The 26239-nt window shown below is 32.1% G+C and overlaps 1 protein-coding gene across 4 annotated transcripts in view; it reads right to left on the minus strand.

The window, feature by feature from the left end:
- LOC143229819 (uncharacterized) overlaps positions 1-25063 on the minus strand; it is a 41723-nt gene extending 16660 nt beyond the window's left edge. Inside the window, exons 1-4 of one of the 4 annotated variants that reach the window (XM_076462626.1) lie at positions 24940-25057; positions 12675-12713; positions 7688-7807; positions 2110-2193 (exon numbers count right to left, since the gene is read on the minus strand). In XM_076462626.1, coding sequence (XP_076318741.1) covers positions 2110-2193; positions 7688-7807; positions 12675-12683 — 213 coding nt within the window. In that variant the 5' untranslated portion in view covers positions 12684-12713; positions 24940-25057. Of the gene's footprint in view, positions 1-2109; positions 2194-7687; positions 7808-12674; positions 12714-23164; positions 23210-24939 lie in introns of those variants that run through there. The other 3 variants (XM_076462625.1, XM_076462628.1, XM_076462627.1) reach the window with 3 other exon arrangements.
- Between the last annotated feature and the right edge of the window lie 1176 nt (positions 25064-26239).

The raw sequence follows: 26239 nt of genomic DNA on the forward strand, positions 1-26239 counted from the left end.
GTTATAATTTACATCCTCAAGTTACCAACATACTTTCTCATGTTCACTTCTCTAAGTCTTACAAAAAATGGGAGGGGAAGAGGGGGGAGTTCATCACATTTTGTCAGTAGTTAAGTTTGCTACTTAGTACATGTGAAAAATTTCATTACTATAACAGTAATTATATAAGTTAACAATAAAAACTTCAAAGAAACTGTTAGTATTGTGAATCAGAACATAAATATATCAGTTGTTTAAGAACATTATAAAAAAAATACAAAATGATTAGCCAAAAGTTACAATTTTACCATGTAACAAAATGTTTACTTTTTCTTGTTCCTGGGCAGAAAGTGTTATTTCCAAATTGCTTATGTCTAAAGTAAATGGAAAAAGGCCTATTTTTCTCTTCAAACTCTGCTTTTGTGACCTGGGTAATGAAGTTTTCAAATTTACCCATTTTCCAGAACATTCCAGGTAGATGCAGTGCTGAGTAGCTGATAGAGAATTTTCTCGAACTTTCTAGAATTTTGTAGAAGAGGAGGTAGATGTGAAGATCCAGATTACAGAGGAGCAGCTGGTGAGAAACCCATACTACCCCATCCAAAGAGACCTCAATGATTTTATGAGATCTTGATCTAACAAAGTCAAATTCCAAGCTTTTGACATCTAAACTCAAGGAGTAGGATTTGTTAGATGAAAGTGTGCAAGTTGCAAGTCAGAGGAAGCATCACTGACACTTTTCAAGCTTCTTCGCTTGTCAATATGGGCTCTGCTTCTGTCACAATGTATCCGGTCTGTGCGAAGCAGCTGGAATTGCCTGTAACCCAAACAAGTGGTGCCTCTTCACTGATAGCTCATCCAGAAGCTCCAAAGCTGTGCTGCTCCATGATGGGAATAAGTATCTGTCTCTTCCCCTAACTCATTTGGTGCACCTCAAAGAGGAATACAACAGTGTCAAGACCTTGCTAGAAGTCTTGAGGTAGTCTTGAAGCTGGGAGGTTATTGCAGACTTCAAAATGGTGTCATTCCTGATTGATCTCCAAGGAGGCTTTACCAAGTTTCCCTGTTATCTTTGCCTTTGGGACAACAGGAAGCACTGGCCACAATAGACAGAGTTCTCTGTGGAATGCACAATGACAAGTGTGAGCCACTAGTGGACCTTCAGAAGGTGTTGTTCCCACCATTACACAAAAAAATTGGGTCTTACAAAACAATCTGTCACAGCTCTTGATAAGGAGTCTGCATCCTTCAAGTACCTTTGAGACTTTTTCTCTAAGCTGTCTGAGGCAAAGGTCAAAACTGGTGTCTCTGTTGGACCACAAATAAAGAAGATCCTGGAGTGCATAGAATTCCCAAAAAAGCTCAGTAGAAAGGGAAAAAGAATTTGGGACAGCTTTGTTGTAGTGGTTCAGGGCTTCTTGGGCAATCACAAGGCTGAAAATTATGTGGAACTGGTTGAGGCTCTGGTGAAGAACTATGGCGAAATGGGATGCAGGATGTTCCTGAAAGTCCATATGCTTGATGCTCATCTTGAGAAATTCAAGGATGAAATGGGAGCATACTCAGAGGAGCAAGGCAAGTTCATCCACCAAGATATACTGGACTTTGAACTCTGCTACTGAGGAATGTATAACGAAAACATGATGGGAGACTATATTTGGGGGCTGATATGTGAAAGTGATTTACATTACAGTCGCAAATCTCGAAAAACTACTCACTTCTAAACATTTCTGTGTAATATTAGTATAAATACATGTAAACCTTGATTCATATGTTGTTTTATTCAAACCTCATGTAAATGAAAATGTGCAAATTTACCCATTTTTTTCATAGAAAATAGGTTAATTTCTAAATTTCATTATCCAGGTCACAAAAACAAAGTTTGAAGGAAATAATGGCTATTTTCTGTACTTTTACAACATAAGCAATTAAAAAATAACATAATATCCAGGAACAAAATTTGTCACATAGTGTAATTGTATTTTTCTTAGAGATTAGAAATGAACTATGTGTTTCTGCTACAAACTGGAAAGGGGGAATTGTCTTTGTAATAATTATAAAAACCCTCAAAATTCAAACAAACAATTTCTTTTTTCTAAAGCCTGCATTAATTTGCCAGAAAGAACTTACCTCTACACTTATGTTTGATCCTCTTAAATTATAATTATTCAATTCTTTTATGGCTGTTTCAGCTTCTTCTGGTGAGCTCATGTGCTAACGAAAATAATATATGAAATATACTTATGTTTTAATACACATTTATCCATGAGAAATAACCACATGAATGATTTTAATTTGTTCAGTAAATCTATAAAACAATATCAAAAGACCAATTTTAGAACTTCAAGGTTTAAAAGATGACAAAAACTGTCACAATTCTGGTAGTCACTGGTTAAAAGCATTTTTAATGACTCCAAAGTAACAGTTCATAATTTTTTAACATTTACCCTGTACCATACCTTTAGTCTTTTTTTTGTAATGACTAACTTATAAAATATTGTTCAGTGACTTATAACATTAATACCTTTTGCATATTCATTAGAAGCATGTATAAAAAAATTCTGCTTTTATTCATAAAACCACTTTTATAACAATGTGTATACATGAATTTTGTAACCATGATTTTGTGACTAAACTTGTTCAAAATCACTAAAATATGGTGATAAATTTTCACATAATCAAATGTAACAAAATTCATTTTTCACTTTTGACTGCTTTGTTAGGTTTGGTTTGAAAAAGTCCAAAACCTTATATTAAACAAAGCAAGCTTATTAATCACCAACTAAGTCTATCTATATAAATACTATCAACACAAAAATTATGTTAAAAATTGATACAGTAACACTGAAATTAATAATTTATGTTAGTGTATTGTGAATATATATACAACAAGCTCACATCACTTGTTAAGATATATTTCACCATGAATGAACATTCAACACAGTTCCACCCTAAGAGTGAAGAACATGTACAATGGGTAAGAATTAACAAGCAACTTCAAACAAGTCACTTATATGTATTGTTAACTTCTTATTAGCAAAGAACACAGTTTACAGAAACATTTCAATGCAGTTGAATTATCCTGGTTTTCAGGTCCTCCAATTTCATTAAACTGTAAGTAGTATTAATCAAATAATTCTATTTCATATTATTTTAAGCTTTATTAGTCTTTCAAACTGTAGCATTGCAACTGACAGTCCAAAGTTTAACACAAATGAATAATTCTTACTACTGTTTATCATTATGGCATCAAAGAAAATACAAACTGTACATAAATGAATATAGTACTAAATTATCTCGCTTTTCTAGAATGACATACTTATTCAACTTATTAAATTTAATTATTAAATGCCACTGCTAATCTCGTAAATAAGAATGTGAACATGTTTATGCAACAATTAAGACGATTATTACTTTAAAATTTTTTATGGTCTTACATTAATTAATCAACATATTTTGCATATTTCTGCTGAGATAAGACACTATTGTTTAGTTATACAAATAAATAATAATTAAGAGCTGAAGTTTGGTATACCTGTAGACATTTTAAAACTGTAAACTTCTGAAAATAAATGGTCAATAGACTTAAGTAATTTTGCACATACAACATATGCTGTTCACTAAATGAAATCAGTGACCACAAATATGTATTCTTAAATGGTTCTATTAATTATGTACCTAAATTAAGTGTTTTGCAAAATACTATATGCAACTGCCATAAGAAGTAATCACACCCATGTAATAAGAAATGTAACAAGCATGCTCACTCACATTCCTTGTATGCTATAATTCCTGGAATCAATATAAAAAAAAATTACACTTTGCAACATGAAAACATCTAACAATTACTCATGTAATAATCAATACAGAAATATATATTACAAAATGAAATTGCACAACTGTTTAGTAAATAAAGTTATCAATTCAATTAACCCTACTTTGATAGGTCACAGTTCAAAGGTCATTTTATCACATTTGTTAACTTGCATTCAAGATTTTATTGAACTACTATTTTATGAATTAATGTCAATAGGTTTGATATCAAAATTTAGATTATAATACTAATTTTATTATTATACATTAGTTGATTTCTTAAAAGTATTAAAAGAACACACCTACATATTAATTTTTTTTAGTCGCTCGGTATGTTAAATGCAGCACTGATTCAATTTAGACGTTTGCATTGTTAAAATACTAAGTTTATAGTCTTGTATTAATTAGGAACTCAAATTACCATTCTTGGAAAGCTAAAATATAAAATAAGGATTTAATATATTTTCATTTTGCTGAGCTATGGGTTATGTACTTAATCAAACACAGTGGCACCATTCACCTCTTTCCATTTTCAGAAACAGCCCTTATATACACTTACTTCAATGTATGACATGTGAATAACCAAATGACAGCTTAGAATGTCCCCCTGATAGTTTTCTTAGTCATTTCAACCTCTTAGAAGGCCCCCTCATTCTTTCAAACCAAGATTTCAAGGAGGTAGGTTGGATCATTTGCTTGCTTTTTTTTTATTATTAAAAAAAACCAAAAACCAAAACACAGCTTAGTTACTAAGCTTGATAAATTACAGTAGAATTCTATGGTATGAATATAGTAATTTATGATTGTTTTGGCTATTCATCTGTACTATAATACCTAAAAAGAATATTTCATTTCATATCTTCCATGTGCAAAATTTTAAAAGGCTTAGCAATATATGTCAAGCAGCAAATGAGTTCAAATGTCATAGTTTTACTTTGTTTTTTACTGTTCTATATTTTAAGGAAAAAAAGTCTGATAACTTATTTCTAAATAGTAAAAAGCTATATAGATATATAATGTATTACTGAGATGTCACTGTTTGTTACAAAAGATTACTCATCCACTAAACCACTGTCAAGACAGGGTGACTTTGTAAAGATTAATGATCAGTTATATATTATTGGATATGGGAAGATGAATGTACATGCACTGTGTCATTGTAATTTGTATATTGGTAGCCAGGCACAGCTGAAGGTCAATACAATAAAAATAATATATCATTATGAAACTTATGCTAATTGACCCCACAGTTAGGGTACAGAAAATAACATGCAAAATATCATTTTACTGAAAACAAATGCTTGAAATGTATTTAAAGGGTTTTAGAGATTACACAAATAATATTTGAGATTTTTGAAATGAAGAATAGTTTTTAGTCACAGCATGGAATTCATTTTGCACTCAGACTAGTAACTAAACAGACACAATATTTTCACAAACATACTTAGTAAAAAATACTTCATTAAAAGATATGATTTCCAATATACAGACCACTTACAATCTTTACTAAAAGACTAACAAATTCTGCAAAAATATACACACTGCATTGCAAATTATAGTATAACATGTGCAAATGTGTATATAATCATGCATAGGTTATACTGAGCCCACTGCAAAAGGGTTAACTTCTACAACCATGAAGAAGTTTTTAGTAATGTGATTTGGCATCATATTCATAGATTTACTTATCATAATTTAAACAGAAAGTTAAGAGCCAGATTATTATTATTGTTTTGATTAACCAACAAAACTTCTAGTTTATGAGTGTTTTAAAAATGTGGTCTAGGTGGATTGAAGAAAACTTCTAAGGTTAGTCACTCACCACTGACAAATCATTAACTATTATTTGAAAGTACTATTACAAAGATATTCTTCCAATGTTCTCGACATTCTACTGTGACTCTTAAGATATACAATTTAACTAAAAATGTGTACGTTTTACTTAAAACCTTATAAAGAGGACTGTGATATATAAGACTTGCAAGAAGTTTTAAAAACATTCTTCAAAACAAATTTTTTAGAATTAAATTTTCAATGCTTATACTTGCACAGGGTTAAATAATATCTTACTTAGTATTTTTCATGTCTACTTGTTACTATTTTTTGATCAAAAGGTCATGAACAGCAATGTCAGAAGAACTGAAATGAGGGATGACATTTCATTGCATTTTTATGAATCGTGTTTGTTGACATCCAATCAAAGATTTATTGACTGACTATTTTATAAATTTATGTCTGCACATGTAGTATCAAATTGTAGATTATAAAAGTATATATTCAAAAAAACATCTAAATACAACGTGTGTGTGTGTCATGTGATATCTTGAATGCAGCACTTGTTCACATTAGATATTTGTGATGTCCATGTATATAGTTTTGTAGAACATAGGAACTGAAATGATTGGTATAGAGAAACTAGAATATAAAATAAAAACATCCTATCTTTTCTATTTGACAATATATCACAATATTTACTGAATCAAACTCAGTGCCACACTTTCCATTTTTGGTATCACTTTCTTAGGTATACTTGCTTTTCTCTACAATATGTAAATAAACAATTGAAAGTTAAAAATGTCCTCCTAGTACTTTCTCAGCATTGTCAAAGTATTAAGGCTTCAAAGTCATTCTTTTCATACCAGATTTGAAGCTGGTAAGTCTTTAGTAAGCTTGAAATTTCATATTTTTTAAAGACCCAAATACAGTTTAGTTACTATAGTTGATAAATTATAGCAGAATTCTATGGTACTGTCATACTAATTTATGGTTTTGTTTATTTCAAATATATAGAAAAAAACTAAAAAAATTATTTTGTTTTACATCCTTCATGTGTAAAATTTCATAAGGCTTAGCAACTTATGACAAGTGGCAAATAATTAGAGTTTATAACTAGAAGAGATAATTCTTTGCTATACCTCTTTATTTACTCTTCTATGTTTTAACAGAAGAAAGGAAGTCACAAGACTGGAAGGTATATATAATAAATATACATAAATATATAATATTATTACATTCAAGCAACTTAAACTAAACATTTGTGTTTTTGTGTTATAATATGTATCCATTCTAGAACAAAAACAGTATAATTTATATTTCCTAACATTTTATGGTAAAACAAAAGCAGTCAAATCTACAAAACCCATAAAAAGATTTGTGTGGGAAAAACAACAGATATAAATAAATTTTCTTTAAAAAAATATTTGATAACTGTCTGGACATAATACATACTTTGCATGTGAAATTAAAAAAATTCTGATGCATAAAAGTATTTTTAATGTTAAAATGAAATTTACTTTAAGATAGTCAACATACAAAAAGAAGAAATGTTTGCAAAAAATATTACTAAAAAATCTTAAAACTTAATAATAATACTAATAATAAAAAGATATTTTTCATACAAAAGCCTTGTAATGTTTACTGATAATCTGCAAAATTCTGTAAAGCTAAGCTTACTAATTAAAAAGTTATGATAAGAAAACTATAACAAGTGCAAAATGGTTCTGAGGTCAGTGTTAGGGACCTTGCCTATGCTGAAAAAAATTAAGCAAGAAAAAGATTGCACAATTTTTAAAAAGTGAAGACATCACTTATTTTACTCAGATCAGTCTTTATTCAACTCTGTCTGTGCAACAAGTGCTTCTAGCTTCAATTCTGGTTCCAAGTATGAAATTTTATTTGTTCCACACATGCAATAAATCTTAGTTAATTCAAACCAAATCTAAAATTTTATATTGTCTAAAACTAATTGCTCAAATCTAAGTTACGTCATGTCACACTCCATAAAACTGACTCAACCATTTTTATTTTCAATAGACATCGTGAATCTGTGTTTTGAAACTTAAACAGCTAAATATTCCTTACACAATAAATAACTTAAAAAGTGTGAAAAACATACCACAAACCCATATTTCTTTATTACATCACATTCCGTTACATTCCCATATTTTTCAAACAGTAACTGAAGCTCTGATGAGTCACAGTTATCAGGTAAACGTCCAACAAATATTTTTGTTCTCTGAAACATTTTGTATAAAGCATCAGCTATATGAATAGTGCAAAAACCTTAGAAAATATACTGTTTAAAAAATAAAATCATAAGTCAACTTTACATCAGTTATGAAAAAGATGAAAAAGACAAAGAATTTTTCAAAAGTATATGAAAAGGTTACAAATACACATATACTATATCATGAACAGTCACAAATAAAAAGAAAGCTCATTTTAAAAATGTAATTGAAGGTAATGAAATAAATTTAACAAAATTCATAAAAACATGTTCTTTGCAGATATAAATAACATTACATATTAGGATGCAAGACCAAAAAATGAACAAGGAAGGCGAGTGGCTCTTTGTCTAGAAGTCATTTACTGCACAAGATTTTATTGGCTTACATTCAAAATATTACTAAATTATTTTTTATTTATGTTATAACAATTAATGTAGCATAAAATCATAGATAATAATCCATATTTTAATACATATAATTTATAAGTTCTTAACTTTATAAGGCAATATCTGAAAATACCCCAGATCTTTCCTAGTTTGAGAAATGTGACATTTTATTTTCCTCAAGGAATTGTCTCTTCTCTATTTTATTCACAACACCTCCAATAATTACAAACATTTAACATAATGTACCCTATAAAATATTCATTTTTCAGACAAAGCATTGTTATTATAGCCTTGAAAATTTGTCTGAAAACATTTTGTTTGAAATGTATTTAGGAGGTTTCAGAGATTATGCAAATGAAATTTGATAAGAAGTATTTTAAATATTAACATGGAAAATATCTTTGTACTCAGGCGAGTGAAAAAATGCTCTATTTATAGATAAATTTTTTATTGGTTAATGAAAAATACTTTACAAAAAAATATTTTTTTTGTATGTGAAATACTTATAATGTTTACTTAAGGTATGCCTAATTTTGTGAAAATATACATACTATATCAAGAGTTAGTAGTATCAAAACTACAGACACTTTAAACAAGTACAAAGTGGTCAGTCAAATTGACGAAGCTGGTGTTGAGAGAATTAAAGGTCAATTAAAGTAAAGATGAGTGGCTGTACAAATACCATTTGATTTAAGCCAATTATTTTCTCCCTGTTAGTGAAAACTTGTCTCTCAAGTAATATATGAAAATGCTATGATAGGTTTTATGATGACTGTATGATAGTTTTTACTTTACAGTGGTAGCTAAAGTTTCCTGGAAAGCTTATACATATTGCTATAACAATGTCTTGAATTATAAGAATAATATCCTTTCTCTTTTTTTTCCTTAACAAGGAGAATATGAAAGAATGACAGTTAATAATTTCCTAAACTGAAAATGTGTTTCCAACATATTATTATTTCTCTCCCAAAATAGTTTTTTCATTAGTAGTGCTCTCTATCAATGCCAATTTTCAAAGCTTGCTACTAGTCTTTCACCTCCTGTTTTTGCATATCCACATGCAAAATGATTATGAAGTAGCTCTCCACCAACAGGAGCATGACACAATCCATATAGTTTCCAGAGCCCTCCCCACATTTTCACTTGTTAATTATTTTGATATTGGACATAAGACAAACCACATTTCGCTAGAAATGAGGAGGCTGGATGGGAAATGTAAGAAGAGATTATTATCTATTGGTAATGCATTTTCAGTTTAGGAAAATGTTAACTTCCAGTATGATATATTACCTCTCACAGAATAGCTAGAACCTTATAATGAACTGATGGAGGGCCTGTGAAAAAAAAATGATCACCCTTTACGAAGTGTACAAAGATAGACCATGAAGAACAGAACCAAAAATGAAAATATCACACCATAATAGAAGACTGCATCACATTTGATCCAGGTATACTCTTTGCTCTTTTATGATTATGTTGCAAATATAAAGAGGCAAAATAACAAGAAGGAATCCCATAATATGCATTAGCCATTAATGGGACAACTGGGTGTCAATTGGTTAGGGCATGTCAGACCACAGTGAGGCATGTCTGGAGAGGGTTGAGACTGCATGAAACAAAAGAATGGAAATGGATAAATGATGCTTGAAAGGTTGAGGTAAGTGTTGAAGAGTGGAGAGAAATGGCAAAGGAAGAGGAAATAACACCAAAAACCTGCGCAGAAGTGGAAACTATGTCTGAATAGGCCAAAATGGAGTCACTGTAAGTACACAATATGCAGTAGTATAAATCAATGAAATGACTGGAAGGAAGACGAATAGGATAACATACATAAGGGTAACATCCTTTCTAGTATTGGCCGAGAGTATCTACAGCTTGAGTCAAAGGATGAAGAATGAGAGACCAAAACGTTTGTGCATTGAGAATGTGTGGTAAATACATTCACATCCAGAATACCTCAATGAACACACAAGTCCAAAAACATCTTAGAAGGATCTAAGGTATCCTGAAAGAAGGAACAGTTATCAAGCAACACCCACTGAAGGTAACACACATGTGCACAGCCAAGGTGAATGAGGGCTTTCAGAAAAGTCCACATCCCAAAATGAAATAGGGTCTCTCATGTAGTAGGAGAAGAAGAGGCTAGCAGACTGAAAATGACTTGCTATATCCTGTAAATGTAGAGGAGAAGAATGGTCCCAACAGATAAGGAAATAAACACACACAGATGAATCAGATATTGTGTAGGTGTAAAAAACTACTTTTCCACCTTAATGAGCCAACCTACTGTGGCAGCCTCTGGAAGAAGAAAACAAACATGAACAACAGACCTCAGTGAAAGTCAAAAGTAGCTAACTGTCCATGTAATGGTGGAAAATAAGGCCTCTGGCATGAATCAGTTGACCAAACTACCTGATTACTAAGCAGAAGGCATAATGAACTGATGCCAGGCCAAATGATAGAGACCAAAACTAATAAACATGCTTCCTCATAACAAAATGGAAAATATCCCAAGATGTCTCAGAATGGAATGCATAGATATGCATCTGACATGTCGATCTTCATCATCCACAAGCAGGAAATAGTACAGAGACAATAAATCTACAAGTCACCAAACTCCATCTTTTCGGATATGACAACCAATCTGAAGTACAACACCAGCTGAGAATGTTCCCCAAGTTCTATGGCCTACTTCTGAAATAAGTACCTAATTGTCTCTTGCTGGTGAAAAAACATGATGCCTTGGTAGAGGGAAAGCAATGGGAAAGAAGAGACAACAATTAAGGGGAATGGAAATAAAGGGCCATACCCTAAAAAAAAACCCTGCAAGATCCATGTATCTATTTTAAATGGTGTCCACACAAAGCAAAAATAAAAAAGCCTAACTCTCACTGGTCCTGACTCACCAGCTCTATAATTCTCTGAAACAGCTTAAAGTAACAGCTATGAATGGATGAAGAACAAAAAGCCAAGACTGGCAAAGGGTTGAACAAACAACCTGATATTTATCAGAGGTTATCTGGAAGGGTGTATTGGTCATTCAAAAACAAAATTAAAAAAAACAACAGACTATTTAAAAAGATCCAATTACAGCAATATTGATGTACAAAGACTTCAAAATAAGACCAAATTACAATAATTTGATGTTCTTATATCATATTTATTCCTAAAAAGTACAATTAATATTTAGTGGGCAATTTTGCAACTATAATTAACTATTTTTTATGCCTTATTTCCTGGGAGGTTTGATAAATTGGACAAAACAAGCTCAAACCACATTAGTACTACATAATATCTTAAGAAGAAAAAAAAACAAAACTTGTAAAACTTTTAAACAGAACAACGATCTTGGTCAAATGAGCTCACAGTTTTCATTTGGGAATTTGAGCTTTCTCTGCCCTAAAACCCATGTTAAAATGTGAATTACACAACCACGTGAAATGATCATTGTGTGACAACAGTTCTCTATTAATAGGGAGTTGACAAATCTCCATATGCAATAGAAACCCTAATCACTCACACTCTAACTTTTTCTTGAATGAGGCAAGAATAATGTGCAACAGTAGTGGGTAGGAAGGGTAAGAAAGCATACAGAGAGGTATTTATCGAAAATATGTTTTGAGGCAAGGAATATGTTAAGTTACAAAATTAGACATATTTCTCTGCACACAGTAGTTATAATACCAGACTGATGTGGAAGAAGGGCCAATGCAACTGCAAAAACCTAAAAGAGTATCCTTTGAAGAAGGTAATTGAGGAGGAAGCCCATGGAGTGTGATACTCTAAAGTGGAGACTTACTAGAGTGGTAACACTTGCAGGAGACTACATAAATCTCATGCATGGTGTATTCTTCACACAGATGAAAATACGACAGGAAGAAAACAGGATGAGCTCATGTATCACAGCAATGGGTAAAAAAAACAACAAGATCAACTGAGCATTTTCACACAACAGGTTGGTTGGACTCAAGATGTAGTTTGAATAGAGCAATAATCCAACTGTTACATGAGGAGAACACTTTGCTTCCTTAACTCGCCCAACCACTGGGAAAATGCTATATTATATAATAGAGGATGACCTGCATTACACTGTAGTGGACATCTCTGTCCCACTTTCTGCCACATTGTGCTGTCTACTCAAACACTTTCCAGAGGGATAACAGAAGCAGCGAAGAACATTCCAAAATGACCACCCGGCAGCTCGGAGTTGCTATTGGTAAGGATCTTCCATGCAAAAAGACAATAGAAACCTAGAGAGGGCAAATAACTTTCTTGATAGCTTATGTTCTTAAAAAACTTAAGATTTTGTCATAAAACTGCTCATTATTTTGTGTATAGAAGCCACAAATCTTACTCAAACTCTTAAAACAAATATCAAAAGTAATAATTAATATAAACCTCCGTTCTCACTAAAACAAGCGAGAAGCAATACTTTGCTACATCTTTAAGTTTGTTTTAAATTTAATAACTAGAAAAATGTTTTACTTACAGGAGCCATCTGTGAAGGGTATGTTAATACTCGGAAGACCTATTAAAGAAAAAATAAAATAGTAAATTCTTATTTTCATACAATTATATAAACATCAGAAGAAGAACATATAATCAAATTTGATGTGAATAAGTGTCAAGTGTGTATTAGTTAAGTGAAAGACAAACATCTCCAGAATATAAATAAAATTGTTGTCACAGTGATTCAGTTTGTGTATGATTGATGACCATGTGTTGAATGGAAAAAGCAACTATAAAAGATTCATCACAATGCATATCTCTCCCTCTCTTTCTCTTTCACACACACACACACACACACACATTTATTGATAAAAGAACTCTATAAACATCAAGCTCAAAAACTGAAAAATATAAACTAAAATCTGGGAAAGGTAAAACATACACTGCTGGCATTTTTCATTGTTAGACTCAACCACTTATTAGAGTACATCTTCGAAAGATGAAAATAAGAAAATGGAAAATAAAAAAAAACTTTTTTAGCATATAATAGGGAAAATGCAAATACTAAGAAATTAGCCTAAATACTAGTTGGTCAAAAGTTTAAGACCATACTGAAACAAAGCGTTAATCGGTAAATACGCAACAAAATTTAGTTATTTGTCATTTGTGTTCAAGCATTAGCATTGTCAACATCTCCCACTGACATCTCCTGTGTTACATTGGGTAAAAACATGGCAAAGGCTAAAAAGTTGACAGAGGTTGAACGTGGCAGAATTGTCAAGCTGCAAAAGCAAGGTCTCTCTCAACTTACCATCGCTGGTGAGATTGGGTAGAGTAAAACTGCTGTTGCAAATTTTTTACAATACCCTGAGGAATACAGAACTAGAATTTTAAGTGGTTGGCCCAAAAAAATTTTGCCAGCATTGAGCAGGAGGATTCAGCGGGTTGTCCAGCAAGATACCAGTCGATCGTCGAACCAGATTAAGGCCCTTACGGATGCAGAATGCAGCTCAAGAACAATAAGACAGCATCTATGAGAGAAAGGCTTTAAAAACTGTAAACGTCTTCAAAGGTCACGCCTCCTTCCACACCATGAAACAGCTTGGTTAAACTTTGCTGAGAAGCACCAAACATGGGACATAGAAAAGTGGAAGAAGGTTTTGTTCTCTGATGAGAAAAAATTTAACCTGGATGGTCCAGTTGGCTTTCAACGTTATTGGCATGATAAGGATATCCCACCGGAGACATTTTCTATACGACACAGTAGAGGAGGTTCCATCATGATCTGGGGTGCCTTCTCCTTCCATGGAACTATGGAGCTTCAGGTTATACAGGGGCGTCAAACAGCAGCTGGCTACACTGGCATGATGGAGAGAGCATCCTTATTGGCTGAAGGCCCTCGCTTGTGTGGAAGTGACTGGATCTTTCAGTAGGACAATGCTGCAATTCATAATGCTTGCAGGACAAAACTTTTTCATGGCAAATAATGCGATTCTTTTGGATCATCCAGCGTGTTCGCCTGAACTGAACCCCACTGAAAATGTTTAGGGGTGGATGGCAAGGGAAGTCTATAGAAATTAATATCAATTCTAAACAGTGCATTATCTTCATGAAGCTATCTTCACCACTTGGAATAACATTCCAGCCAGCTTTCTGCAAACGTTTATATTGACCATGCCAAAGGGAATGTTTGCAGTTATTCGCAACGACGGCTGTACAACTCACTACTGAAACCTCTTGTTGGGTATTTCCTATCTTGTTTAGGACTTCTTTTTGGTATGTTCTTAAACTTTTGACCAGCTAGTATTTAGGCTAATTTCAGTGTTCACATTTTCCCTATTAAATGCTGAAAAAGTATTTTTAATTTTCCTTTTTTCATTTTTTGAAGCTCTACTCAAATAAGTGGTTGAATCTAACAATGCAAAATGCATATTTTTTCTTTATGTTCATTGGCCTTAAGATTTTAGCTAGCAGTGTACCTTGGTAACATATATAACTGTGGAAAAAAACCTTGCATAATGGTTGAGATATACCATCTGCCAGTTTCAGTCTCTGTTTGCAAGACCCAGATGTTTAAAAACAGAGGATACAGGTGCTTAAGCTCATGATGTTTCACATATAAAACTGCTATTCACTGTCTACAACCATATGTGGGAAGCTAACTACTATAAATGAAACCAAGTTATAAAAATAAAATCAGGTAACAATTGACAAATGAAGGTGACAATATTATATTCGTGGCATGTTAACGTGAGTTGGTAGCGTGCTACAGAAAATTCAGCTTTTCTACAGATTACTTTATAAACAAACATTTACAATAAAATTAATTATAAAAAATTTCAATGTAATGACCAGGTTATAATACAAAAGTAAACATTTTATTTACAACTATCTGGACTTATGTTGTTATGAATGCCACAATTAGTGGTATAGGTGGTATTTTGCTAGTCAATCCTTTGAGGGAAAAAGTCTGGTAGACAGTCTACCAAATAAATGAAAATTGGAATGTAGTCTCTAGATTTAAAAAAAACATAGCAATAAAAACTTACTGAATCACTAACTTTGAACACTGTGCTGTTAAACTACATGATTGAGATGAATGAACCAAAATATCTGTCTGGTACCAAAGCTTTATCTACTCAACAGTATAATCAGCTGAATTATCCAATTTTAAAAATCTATAATAAAAGTCTTCATTAGTTTATTTACAATAAACTACTACTTTTGAACATAATGTTTAAAATTTGAGAAGTTTTCTAAGATTGTTTCATTCCGAACAGCTAATCACACTTAGTAAAGCTAAGAATTAAAACATTTATTGCTCATTCAATGTTTCTAGGGGCATGCATGCCATGGATAAGCACAAGCAAATGGATATAGTTTGATCTAGGTTTCAGATGCATGTCTAATCTATGAAAGTGGCTGCAAAACAGTTGTACAACTAAACTTAGATTTTAAGGGGTAATGTATTTGCAAGCAATATTTTATACGAATCATTAGCAAGGCAATGAACCAGCAAAATTGAGTTGCTAAACATAGTTAACAGTTATCAGTGGTACATACAGCCTCACTGTGTGTCAACGTCCCTCTATCCCAGATACATATATAAGCTCCCTATTATTCCTATTTACTTTGATATGGTTCATTTAGCAGATACAAAACCAGCCATTTCAATGAAGAGCAGGAGAGTGTCAAAAGAGATAAGTACTATATTCTTAGTATAAGAAAACTGTTACTTTCAAAACACACCTCAGAATCCTGAACAGAATAAGCAGAGGGGCCAGTGAGGCAAGATCCATAGAGAAAGAGTCTACATATAAAAGAGGTGTGAGAAAATGAGATATAGTAATAGCACACTAGTGAAGTCGGCACTACTTCTGGAACACGTATGCTCTTCACTCAGACAACCTGAAATCTACTTCCTGGGAGATAAAGGCCAACCAGCCACAGAGACAAAATCCTAACATCATTAGAAAGAACGTGAATTTGTCCAAGCCTCAACCAGGTAGATGACATCTCACATTTCACTATTGTAATTTTGAAGTTGTGAACCCAAATCTGGATTAAAGGTGCAACAGGTAGAGCATGAGAACTGCTTTGCATTTGTTCTTGTTTAGTAACATGTTATTTTTGAAATCCAACCTGAAAGTTACATGATGAGTCACCAGTATTACAAAGAGAAGCAAGAAGTACAAAAAGTGGACAAACCCTCTCCTCAATTTGAAAAAGTGCAAAATGCAACAAATTGAACATGGAATTATGGGACCTGTCATGCTACAATGAGCTTGAACAAACATATCACCCTGCCTGGGATTACAAAAGAAAACCTTAACTTCCCAACCTGAGAAGCAAAGCAACTGATGACCCATGTGCAGTATTATGAAAAGTCAAGGACACTCTTCTGTAATTATTGAAATATAAGGGCCATGCTCAACTCAACAGAATAGCAGAATCATCTCTGAACTTGAATTACAAAGATGTTGCTGCATGGGCTGATCCTGCTTCTATCATATATTTGAGAAAAAAAAAAACATCCACAGTTATTGGTAGAATGGCAACCAGCTTTGTTCTCTTCTTCTTGAGTGGAATAATGAGTTCAATACATCACTCAGGAAGAATAAACCTCTGTGTACACCTCTAGCAACCAGAAACTGAGAGTGGTAAGAACTCCCATGCTCCACTGGGAGAAATGGGAGATTGCTGATATTGGGGAGCCCTAGGAACAATGCTCTGGAAACAATGCAATAGCTGAACTGAGTTTCCTATTTTGAAAAGCAAACCAATCCCAATTTATTTAGTCTATGAGTTAGCAGGAATGGGCAAAATCCCCTTGGGTTTTACTCATGACAGTCCAGTGACATATTTGATTTTCTGTTATAACTGTTTACCACATGGAAAGAACACAAGATGGTCTTAATAAACATCCCATCTCAACAGAGACCATTGTTACCAAACATTTTTATTAGTCAACTAATGAAAATTTGAAAGGAAGCATACTTGACCAGACAACACCTGCCACTGAGTGAAATCCAAATGAAAATGATAATAGATTCCCTGAAAAACAAGAGAAATAAACATAAAATATTATTGAAATCACTTCATAAAACTTTCATTGTTGTTATTTTTTTTAAATAAAGGAAACAGACTACAGACCCAATAATACAGGTCTAATAACAAAAGGAATAATCTAAACCACAGGCATAATTAAAGTGATTCTACACTGAAGAGAAACCCGTAGCAAGCACGTAAAACTATCATCTTCATGTCCTGCTGTCAAAAAGAGTGAACAGAAAGAAATAATAGGAAGCTTATATATGGACCAGAAATAGGAAACACACTGATGCAGTTGAAAGATGGGCAGAGAAAAAAAAAGAAAAAAAAAACTTTCATTGGGAGGTAAGCGTGTTTCAGAATACTGTTTTGTCTGTTTTATCCTATCCAGTTTTATTACCCCAAATATTAAGCAAAGGGCCTTACTGGTACTGGATATAACAGTCTAAATTAGTGTGATTGACATATTATAACATACTATTTACTTTCACTCATGAGTGAAAAGAGAAATTTATCAGACTGTACAAATTTTATTAGTATCAATAGACTCATAAGGAGCCTTGTAGAAAATAACAAGTTACTTTTAATTATCTTGAGAAACCAATACCCAATCACAATGTTCAACAGTCTCATTAGGAGTCTTGTAGAAAATAACAATAAGCTGTTTTTTTATTATTTTGAGAAACCAAAACCCAATCACAATGTTTATGTGAAACTCTGTGATAACACTTCCCTCAAAACAATTGTGTACATTACTTAAGTAAAACATCCCTCATCTTATCACTGCATACAACAGATTGTTAATGCTTGAGAAATGTTTAAAATGGTATTACCTTATAGCTTGTTCGAAGCATTATGACTACACTGGACACTCAAGTAATGATTAACAAATGTAAACCTGGTATTTTAATTTCAAAATTTGGTCATAAAGGTTTATTATTGGTGCCTAAACATCATTTATTATTACCTTTTTTTCATACATGAGGTTTGCACTGTGTAGCTCTATTTCCAGAGACAATCATACCTTTTTTTCTGCAAAGTTGTATGCATTTTAGTTTTGTTTCTATTTTTTCTGTTATTTGAAAAGTTGTTTTAAGACATTATTGAGGATCAAATGAGATGTTTTTTACATTATTTTATTCATATATTAAAATTAATACATCGAAGACAAATGTAAACCTGGTACATTTAATTTCATATTTAGATATTAAAGATTTATTAGTGATGCCTAAACATTCACTATTATTACTGTAACTCAAATAGGAAATTGCAATAGAAAACAATCTTGATCAAACATTTAATGAATGAATACATCTGATGAAAATAATAAAAGATATTTCAACTGTTTTATTCAAGTTTTGTTTATAGATTCAGAGTTGAAAAATCAGGTAATATAAACAATAAAAAACTATTTTTGTCTGCAAGTGATAAACTTTTTAAATGTTAAGTTAAAACCATTTAAAATTCAAAACACCATGTATAGTATACCAGAACATGAGTCAGTTCCATGACAAAAAGTAATAATTAAAAACACAAAAACAGAATCACAGCATGCAGACTTATGGCACCACATGAAAGTAGCTCCCACAAAGCAAATGTCAAAAATACATATAAAAAGTGAAACATGTCAACGAATGTAATGATATTTTAGAGTGAGGGCTAACTTGTACCATAATAACTGAATATTGTCAGGAGTATCATGTGAATTGTAAGTTTTTCAAGGATAATGTTCAATATGCTTTCCATAATATTCATAATGGTCTATTCTGAAATAAAGATCCTGTGAGCAACATTTGTGCTGGATAATGATCACTGATCCTAACAATAACATGCAAACTGGCATAAATTTTATTCAAATCACCAATTTCATATTGTTAAAAAGCAAGAACATAAAAATAAAAACAAAACTAATATGAAAGACATGAGTCTACCATGTTATAAAGATGACTGACTAGTCACACCAATTCAGTTGCCAATAGCATTGTATTGATGGATCTACTACACTTTGAATTTTTTTAAAAAAAAAAGAGCCTACAGACAAAATATTTTGTTCAAAAATGAAATATTTTTGTAAAATTTGAAAAACATAATAAATGTAGAATTATTATATTTTCATACAATAACTAATAATGATTTTATTTAACACTCCTATGAAAAGTGGGGCCTAATAGGCCCCAGAGCAACTGGAAAGGTTATTAATATTAGGCTAATAATTTTGCATTTAAATGAAATTGCCATTTAAATCCATTAATGAATGGATTAATGAGATTCCCACTGTCCCTATCTACTATCTAGCTAAACCACAGCCAGGGAACGGGCTTGGAGAAATCAGGACTAGAAACGTCTTTTCGTAGGAGAAATATCTCAGCTTTGATTTGACAGCATTTGTATGAAAGTTGCAGGAAGGGAAATAAGAGTAAAACTGGATTAGGTTTTGGATAAGTATTTCATATTGTTATTATCTACATATATCAAGTTAAACAATTTAGCTCAGTAAAATTAACATCTCACAAGGGAGAATACACCAAAACAAAAAATGTGCATTTCAGTGTTTCACATCATATAAACTATTCATTTTTTAAAAATGTATAAATTACATCTTATTAAAATAACTTTTAAGAAACACTGCATCTGTATGCAACACTTTTCTGTTGCAACTACAAATTAATGGATTTGATAAAGATATTATAATAAACAAAACACTGCACATTTAAACATACAGAAATTATGCAAAGAAATGAGCTGCCATTGCATTTGTATTTTATTTCCTCAATCCTATACTAGTATTCTAGAATTAAATAACAGCAAAATCCTAAAGTTTTTTTTTTTTTTTTTTTTGTGTGCTTCTTGGGATGGGAGAATGACAAGTAGATTTTTCAAGCATTTTATCCCTCAGCCAAGCAGTTTTTTTTTCCAAATACATCCACTACAACCTTGACTCAAGAAAAAGATCTTGATATAGTGGTGGGTAAGTTACTCAAGCAAAGAAGGGAATGCTCAGTTGCTACAGCTGGAGCTAATAGAATTTTAAGGTGCAGTTATATACATATTAAAAGAAAAATAAGATAGTTATCTCAATAATTAGGCTTCATTTAGAATAATGTGTAAAGTTTAGTCTCCTTTTCTAAGAATGGATATCTTATTGGAGAGTATTCAGAGGAAAGCTGCTTGAATGATGTTGGGTATAGAATGATTACTTCAAATAGATACATTAAAAGATCTATTACCTCCTCTTGAAAAAGACTGATAATAAGTGATCTTAATGAAGTGTAAAATATTATCCACAGATCAATACATCCGATTTTTGTGAAGACAAAAGGATGCGAGAGCAAAACTTCAAGATTTGGAAAAAAATCTACATTGCAAACTAAGACAGTGTTAATTTCTTAACAGGAATATTAGTTTATGGAAACAGCTGCTACCACAAACAGCAGAGACCTGCACTTTATGCGACCTTAAGAGAGGGGGGAAATCAATGATTTTTCTGTCAAATAAAAAGTTTGTTGTCTGAACAATGGATACGTTAGAACAGCCTGGAAGGACCAAATGATCCTTGTTATCACTATATTATAATTTACAAACACATTCAGAGGGTTGGCACAAGTTTATGGAAAATAAATGATCAATTAAAGGATGTTTAGTGTTCCCTGTTCTCCAGTACCTGAAGCTTACTTGTATAAAAATTACTAATCCCAAAAAGATGCATGAATTATAAGGGAGCACCTCATGTCATTTCATTTAATGCCTCAAATGAAGAATACTTTGCTCAACACTGTACCTGTCCCTTTAACAAAATTGTCACAAATAAAATCTAATACTTAATGTCATCCTACTCTGTAGCAAGCCTGAGAAATCCTGAAATGTTATGTATAAAATTTCTTAAAAAGTTAAATTAAGCAAAACAATCACAATATTTATAATCTTCATCATTTACACATTCTACTGAGGAGAAGCACACAGTGTATGGGCTAGTACTGAACTGCAGGTTGTTTCTTTTAGGCTGCTAAAGTATCACTTGCAGATTTCAATAATTTCTGGTCCATGGGTTGAATCAGGACACTAATGTTAAAAGGCATAAACATGGACCCCATGTTCCTCTAAAGAGTGATGGGCAGGAGGAGCACTGTCAAGAAGAAGGATGGCCTTCACACCATTTCTCATAACACACAAGAAATCTAGCTAGTACCTGATCATGGCAGGTACAAAATGGTTGTGAAACCAATGGTGGAACAGCTCTTGAGTAAAATGGAGAGTGTTGTTCCCTTGGTAGATTACTGGTAAGTTACTCATAATGTTATTGAGCACTATTGGTTTCTTTGCCTTGCCCACAATCATTAGTTGCAGTTGGTGGATTAATCCACATTTATTCAGCAGAGAATAGAGATTCAATCCTTTGTCATCTTTCTATCAGGTATATGGGACTTGTGCCTAGCAGTTTGTGTGTTGACAGGCACAACCTTCCAGAAGAGACCCATTTCATCTTTGTTGCATATGTGGGCCATATTTTCCATGGCCTTATCTAGTCACTTTCTAAAGGATCAACTCTTTTGCGATTGTTAATTTCCTTACAACTTTTTTATTCACTAAACAGTGACGAGCGAAAATGTTGAACAGCTAGCCCCTACTTGCTGTGAAAGCCTTCAATGTTTAGGTGCTGTGCAAGATGCACTGCAGCATTTTGAACATCCAAACCTCATATGTTAACACCAGAAGCACTCTCCTGCTTGTCCCATTTACACACTGCTTGATTCAAGTTGGGATATTCAGCAGACTTCATCCTCTTTTGGGTCTTATTTGAGCTGTTTGAATCCTCCAAACTTAAAGTATGTGCATTAACCTTGTCCCTGCTCTTATTATTATAAAATGTACTTGTTTTGATGCCAAACACCCCACACACATTATACATTGATGTATTTGCATCCACCCTATCTAAAAGTTTAATACTTTCTTTACAACTTAGAAATTTTAACTTCAATATCTTTCTACAACTCCTAGATGCCATATTTGTAAGGGTTGAATAGCACTTATAACACAGTAAGTAAAGCAAAATATATAGCAACAGGTAACAAACAATGCAAAGTACACTGACCAAAACTAAGCCGAAAAAGACTGTTTGGATACTGCATGAAATTCTATCACTGTTGAGCCACTTGAAATGTAGCAAGTTATGTTTCTATTGCTTTGGGTATCATTTAATGCAACAAAAACAATATTTTAATGGTTTACATTTAAATTTTTGTTAAAACACTTTTTGTTTATGTTATAACATCTGAGCTAATAATCCATATTTTAATAGTATATACATTTTAAGTTCTTAATTCTATGATGTAAGATTTTAAAAATTTCTGAAATTCCCCTACTCTCTCATTTATATCTATCAGCCCTCTAAAAATATCAAATTTCAATGTAAATTACTTAAAATTGTCATTACTCAGTTGAAGCATAATTTTTTGCTTTAAATTCTGTTTGGTTATAGAGCTATCAAATTAGAAATCAGACCCCTCCAGTCACACCCACCTGTTACATATTCTCTTTCAGGATTCATTAATAGTTCTCTCTTACATTTAATTATACATCATCTATAACTAACAGAAAGTCAACATTTTTGTCTAACAAATCACATGATGTAATCAATTATTCTCTGAAGAATTACATGTATATTTCTCTTATTATGAAAAAAAATTATCCCATGAGAAAACTAGCCATTTTCTTATAAATCTGTAAGGACTATTCTTACATAATTAGAGAGCCTAAATATTTTTCAGGGATGCAAAGTGATATCAAATTTAGAGTTATCAATGAATTGCTATACCATCATTTTGTAGCACAAGTAAATTTGATTGCAATTTTATTTTTTGAAATGTGATTATTTAGCACATGATTATTCTTACAGTGAAGCAATGCCAGCACAAAGTCATTCCCACACTTCAGTGTTAGTAACAACTAAATGCTCACTGAATGGTTGTGGTAAAGAGCTACCTGTTTATGTCTACGCTGATGGGCCCACATAGTCTGTTTACATTGCCATTTCAAGACGGCAGCAAGTTACACGAGAAAAAAATCCATTTTTCATCCCCACCAATCATCTTGGATTCTTCACATAATGTTATAAAGATATAGATTGTTTAACATTTTCTACCTCTGATGCACTTAACATTTCATACAATATTTTGTTCACTGATTTTTTATTACTTATTTAACTATTATTCTTCATAAAAAAATTACATTTTAATAAATACTTGCATATTCTCATCAGTGCAACATGCTAAGCAATAACAAGGAAACTAACTAAGTACTTTAAGTGAAAACAACTCTTACTGAGAAATGGAATCAGTGTATCTTTTGCACCTCTAATTCCATATGTGTATTTTCTTTAAGTTATACTCTGGATTACGACAATTTGTCTTTATTTGTTTACAGTTTAAAATTTTCAATAATTATGAATTAAAATTGCATATAAAAGCATTTATTTTATGCATGATGTCAACATAAACATAAAAAACAAATGGACATCAAGACATTGTAATCAGAATTATTTGCCAACATCGACCCTTATTTATCTAAATTGACATCAAGACAATGAAACACCTTTAACTATAGTAAAGAGAATCAAGAAGCAGAAATTTATAATAGAGTTGACAAAGGTGAGATGTTAACTTAAGTGGATGTCATTGTACTGCACAGAAAGTATTACTAAATGACAGTATTAATCACCATACTTGCAGTGCTTACAAGTATTTGAAATGGTTAAAAAGACACCATTAACGACACAATAACAACATTATGAACTGTTATATAGTGCAGCAGGTTGCTTATTAATATTTAATCATTACAGTTTCTTTCATGTTGAAATGGAACTAGATTAAAATATTATACGAGGTAGCACACACTTTTGTAATAAATAATAAAACATTAAATAAACAGGTATACATGAATACTCACTTTCACAGGTACTAGTAGTAGTACTATGTATACAAAACAGTGTAGTTTTAAAATTTGGTCTCTGTTTTGTGTTGCACAAAAATAAAAAATTAATGTTATCAATCAAGGCCCAAATAAGATATATATTCTGAGTGAAACCAATCATACTTGTTTATGAATAATAAAATTTGTTTCTAAGACAATAACTCATAAGCTAAAAATTATATAAGTAAGACATGTTTACTACTATAAACACAATACTAATCACCATGAAGCCTAGGGCTAAATAATACACACCTAAACTGAACTGGTTTTTACAGATAATATACGTATATCAGTGTTAATATTACGACGTTGAATAACAAAATTTTAAGTTATACAGTGTTAACTTATACTTTATTGTTATAGTACTGAAGACTTTAAGCCTATTAACTTAAAATTTAACTTCCTTAAATTTTACTCTTAGCGCCAAAAACTGGTGAAACCTAATGACAGTAGCTCAAATATGTAATAACAAATATGAATATTACTCTCAGCCTTACGCTCTGTCCGAATATATTTTAATTCAATTATAAACATTTCTTTATGTGTAATACTAACTGGTATCATCACAACATAAAATTACTAATTTTAGAAATTATTGGTATTACTAACTTAGGCCTATCTGCGGTTCACGTTCTGAACAGAAGTACAAGAAAGGATAGCAGAGCTCTAGGGAATCTAAGATAAATAAAACAGATCATGGCTCGAAAACAAATATTTAAGCTACATTGCAAAAATTTAAATTATATAAAGTATTTATCAAATTCATTAAACATTAATAATTCACTTACAGTTACACAATGTTGAGTATACAATAGACAGGCTATCCAAGACAACGGCTGACGCTAGTTAAACTGCCATCTAGTCTTTAAGTATATTTTATTTAGAGTATGTACGTACGTTTTGCAGAAAAAGAAAAAAAGTTCTACCTTTTAGTTAATAATAATAATAAAGTATTACGTTGTCTTTGAATTTTATTGAAGAGGACATATATTAAAACCTTGTGTGTCTAAGACAGGGCAACGTCATCGTTTACCTGCCAATCTTGTTATTAATATTTTACCACACAATATATTTAAAAGCCAGTCAATTAAAACGAGGGAATGTCGTTAATTCCCAAATATCAAATATGCCTGATTTTTATGCTCAATTTTTAAATATATTTTGTGCTAAAGTATTAATTAAAAGTATCTGCCAACAAATGACGACATTGTCCAGCCTTTGTCAACCAATATTTAGATTTAAGTTATCGTTGACAAAAAATAAGAACAAAATAATTGTTAATTCTTGTTGCGTGAAAGAAAACTTTTTTTTTTTCCCGACATAAATTTCTAACCTCGATTAAGCAGAACATGTATCAAAAGTAGTTTCGGTAAACTGAATATAATAATAACTAAAAATTTAGTGAACTCATAAAACCATCTTAATCAGCTCTAAGCTCTAAAACGTGAAATTATTATTAATATTGATAAATGTATTACTCTTTAATATCATCTTGTGTTTTTGTTTGTTTGTTTGGAATTTTGCACAAAGCTACTCGAGGGCTATCTGTGCTAGCTGTCCCTAATTTAGAAGTGTAAGACTAGAAGGAAGGCAGCTAGTCATCACCACCCACCGCCATCTCTTGGGCTACTCTTTTACCAACGAATAGTGAGATTCACCGTAACATTATAGCGCTCCCACGGCTGGGAGGGCGAGCATGTTTGGCGCGACGCGGATGCGAACCCGCGACCCTCAGATTACGAGTCGCACGCCTTAACGCGCTTGGCCTTGCCGGGCCCTTAATATCATCTAGGTATGTACTTATTACTTTTACTAACTTGAAACAAAAAAAAAAAAAAATGCTTTGCACAGCCTTAATGAAAAACCGAAAGGCACTGTTGAAATATATTCTCAGGACTGTGTTCAAACTACTAAATACTAAGTCAATGTAGAATTCACTGGTTAACAAATCATATTTAAATTTTTTCTATAAACATGGATCAATATTGTCATACTAGAAATATGCAGTCGGTAATTATTACAGATATTTTTTTTCCACTCATTACTATGCAACATACTTCTGCCGCACTTAAAGGGCATTAACATTTA

Source organism: Tachypleus tridentatus, chromosome 10 (genome assembly GCF_004210375.1).
Source record: "Tachypleus tridentatus isolate NWPU-2018 chromosome 10, ASM421037v1, whole genome shotgun sequence".
NCBI classification, from domain to species: domain Eukaryota; kingdom Metazoa; phylum Arthropoda; class Merostomata; order Xiphosura; family Limulidae; genus Tachypleus; species Tachypleus tridentatus.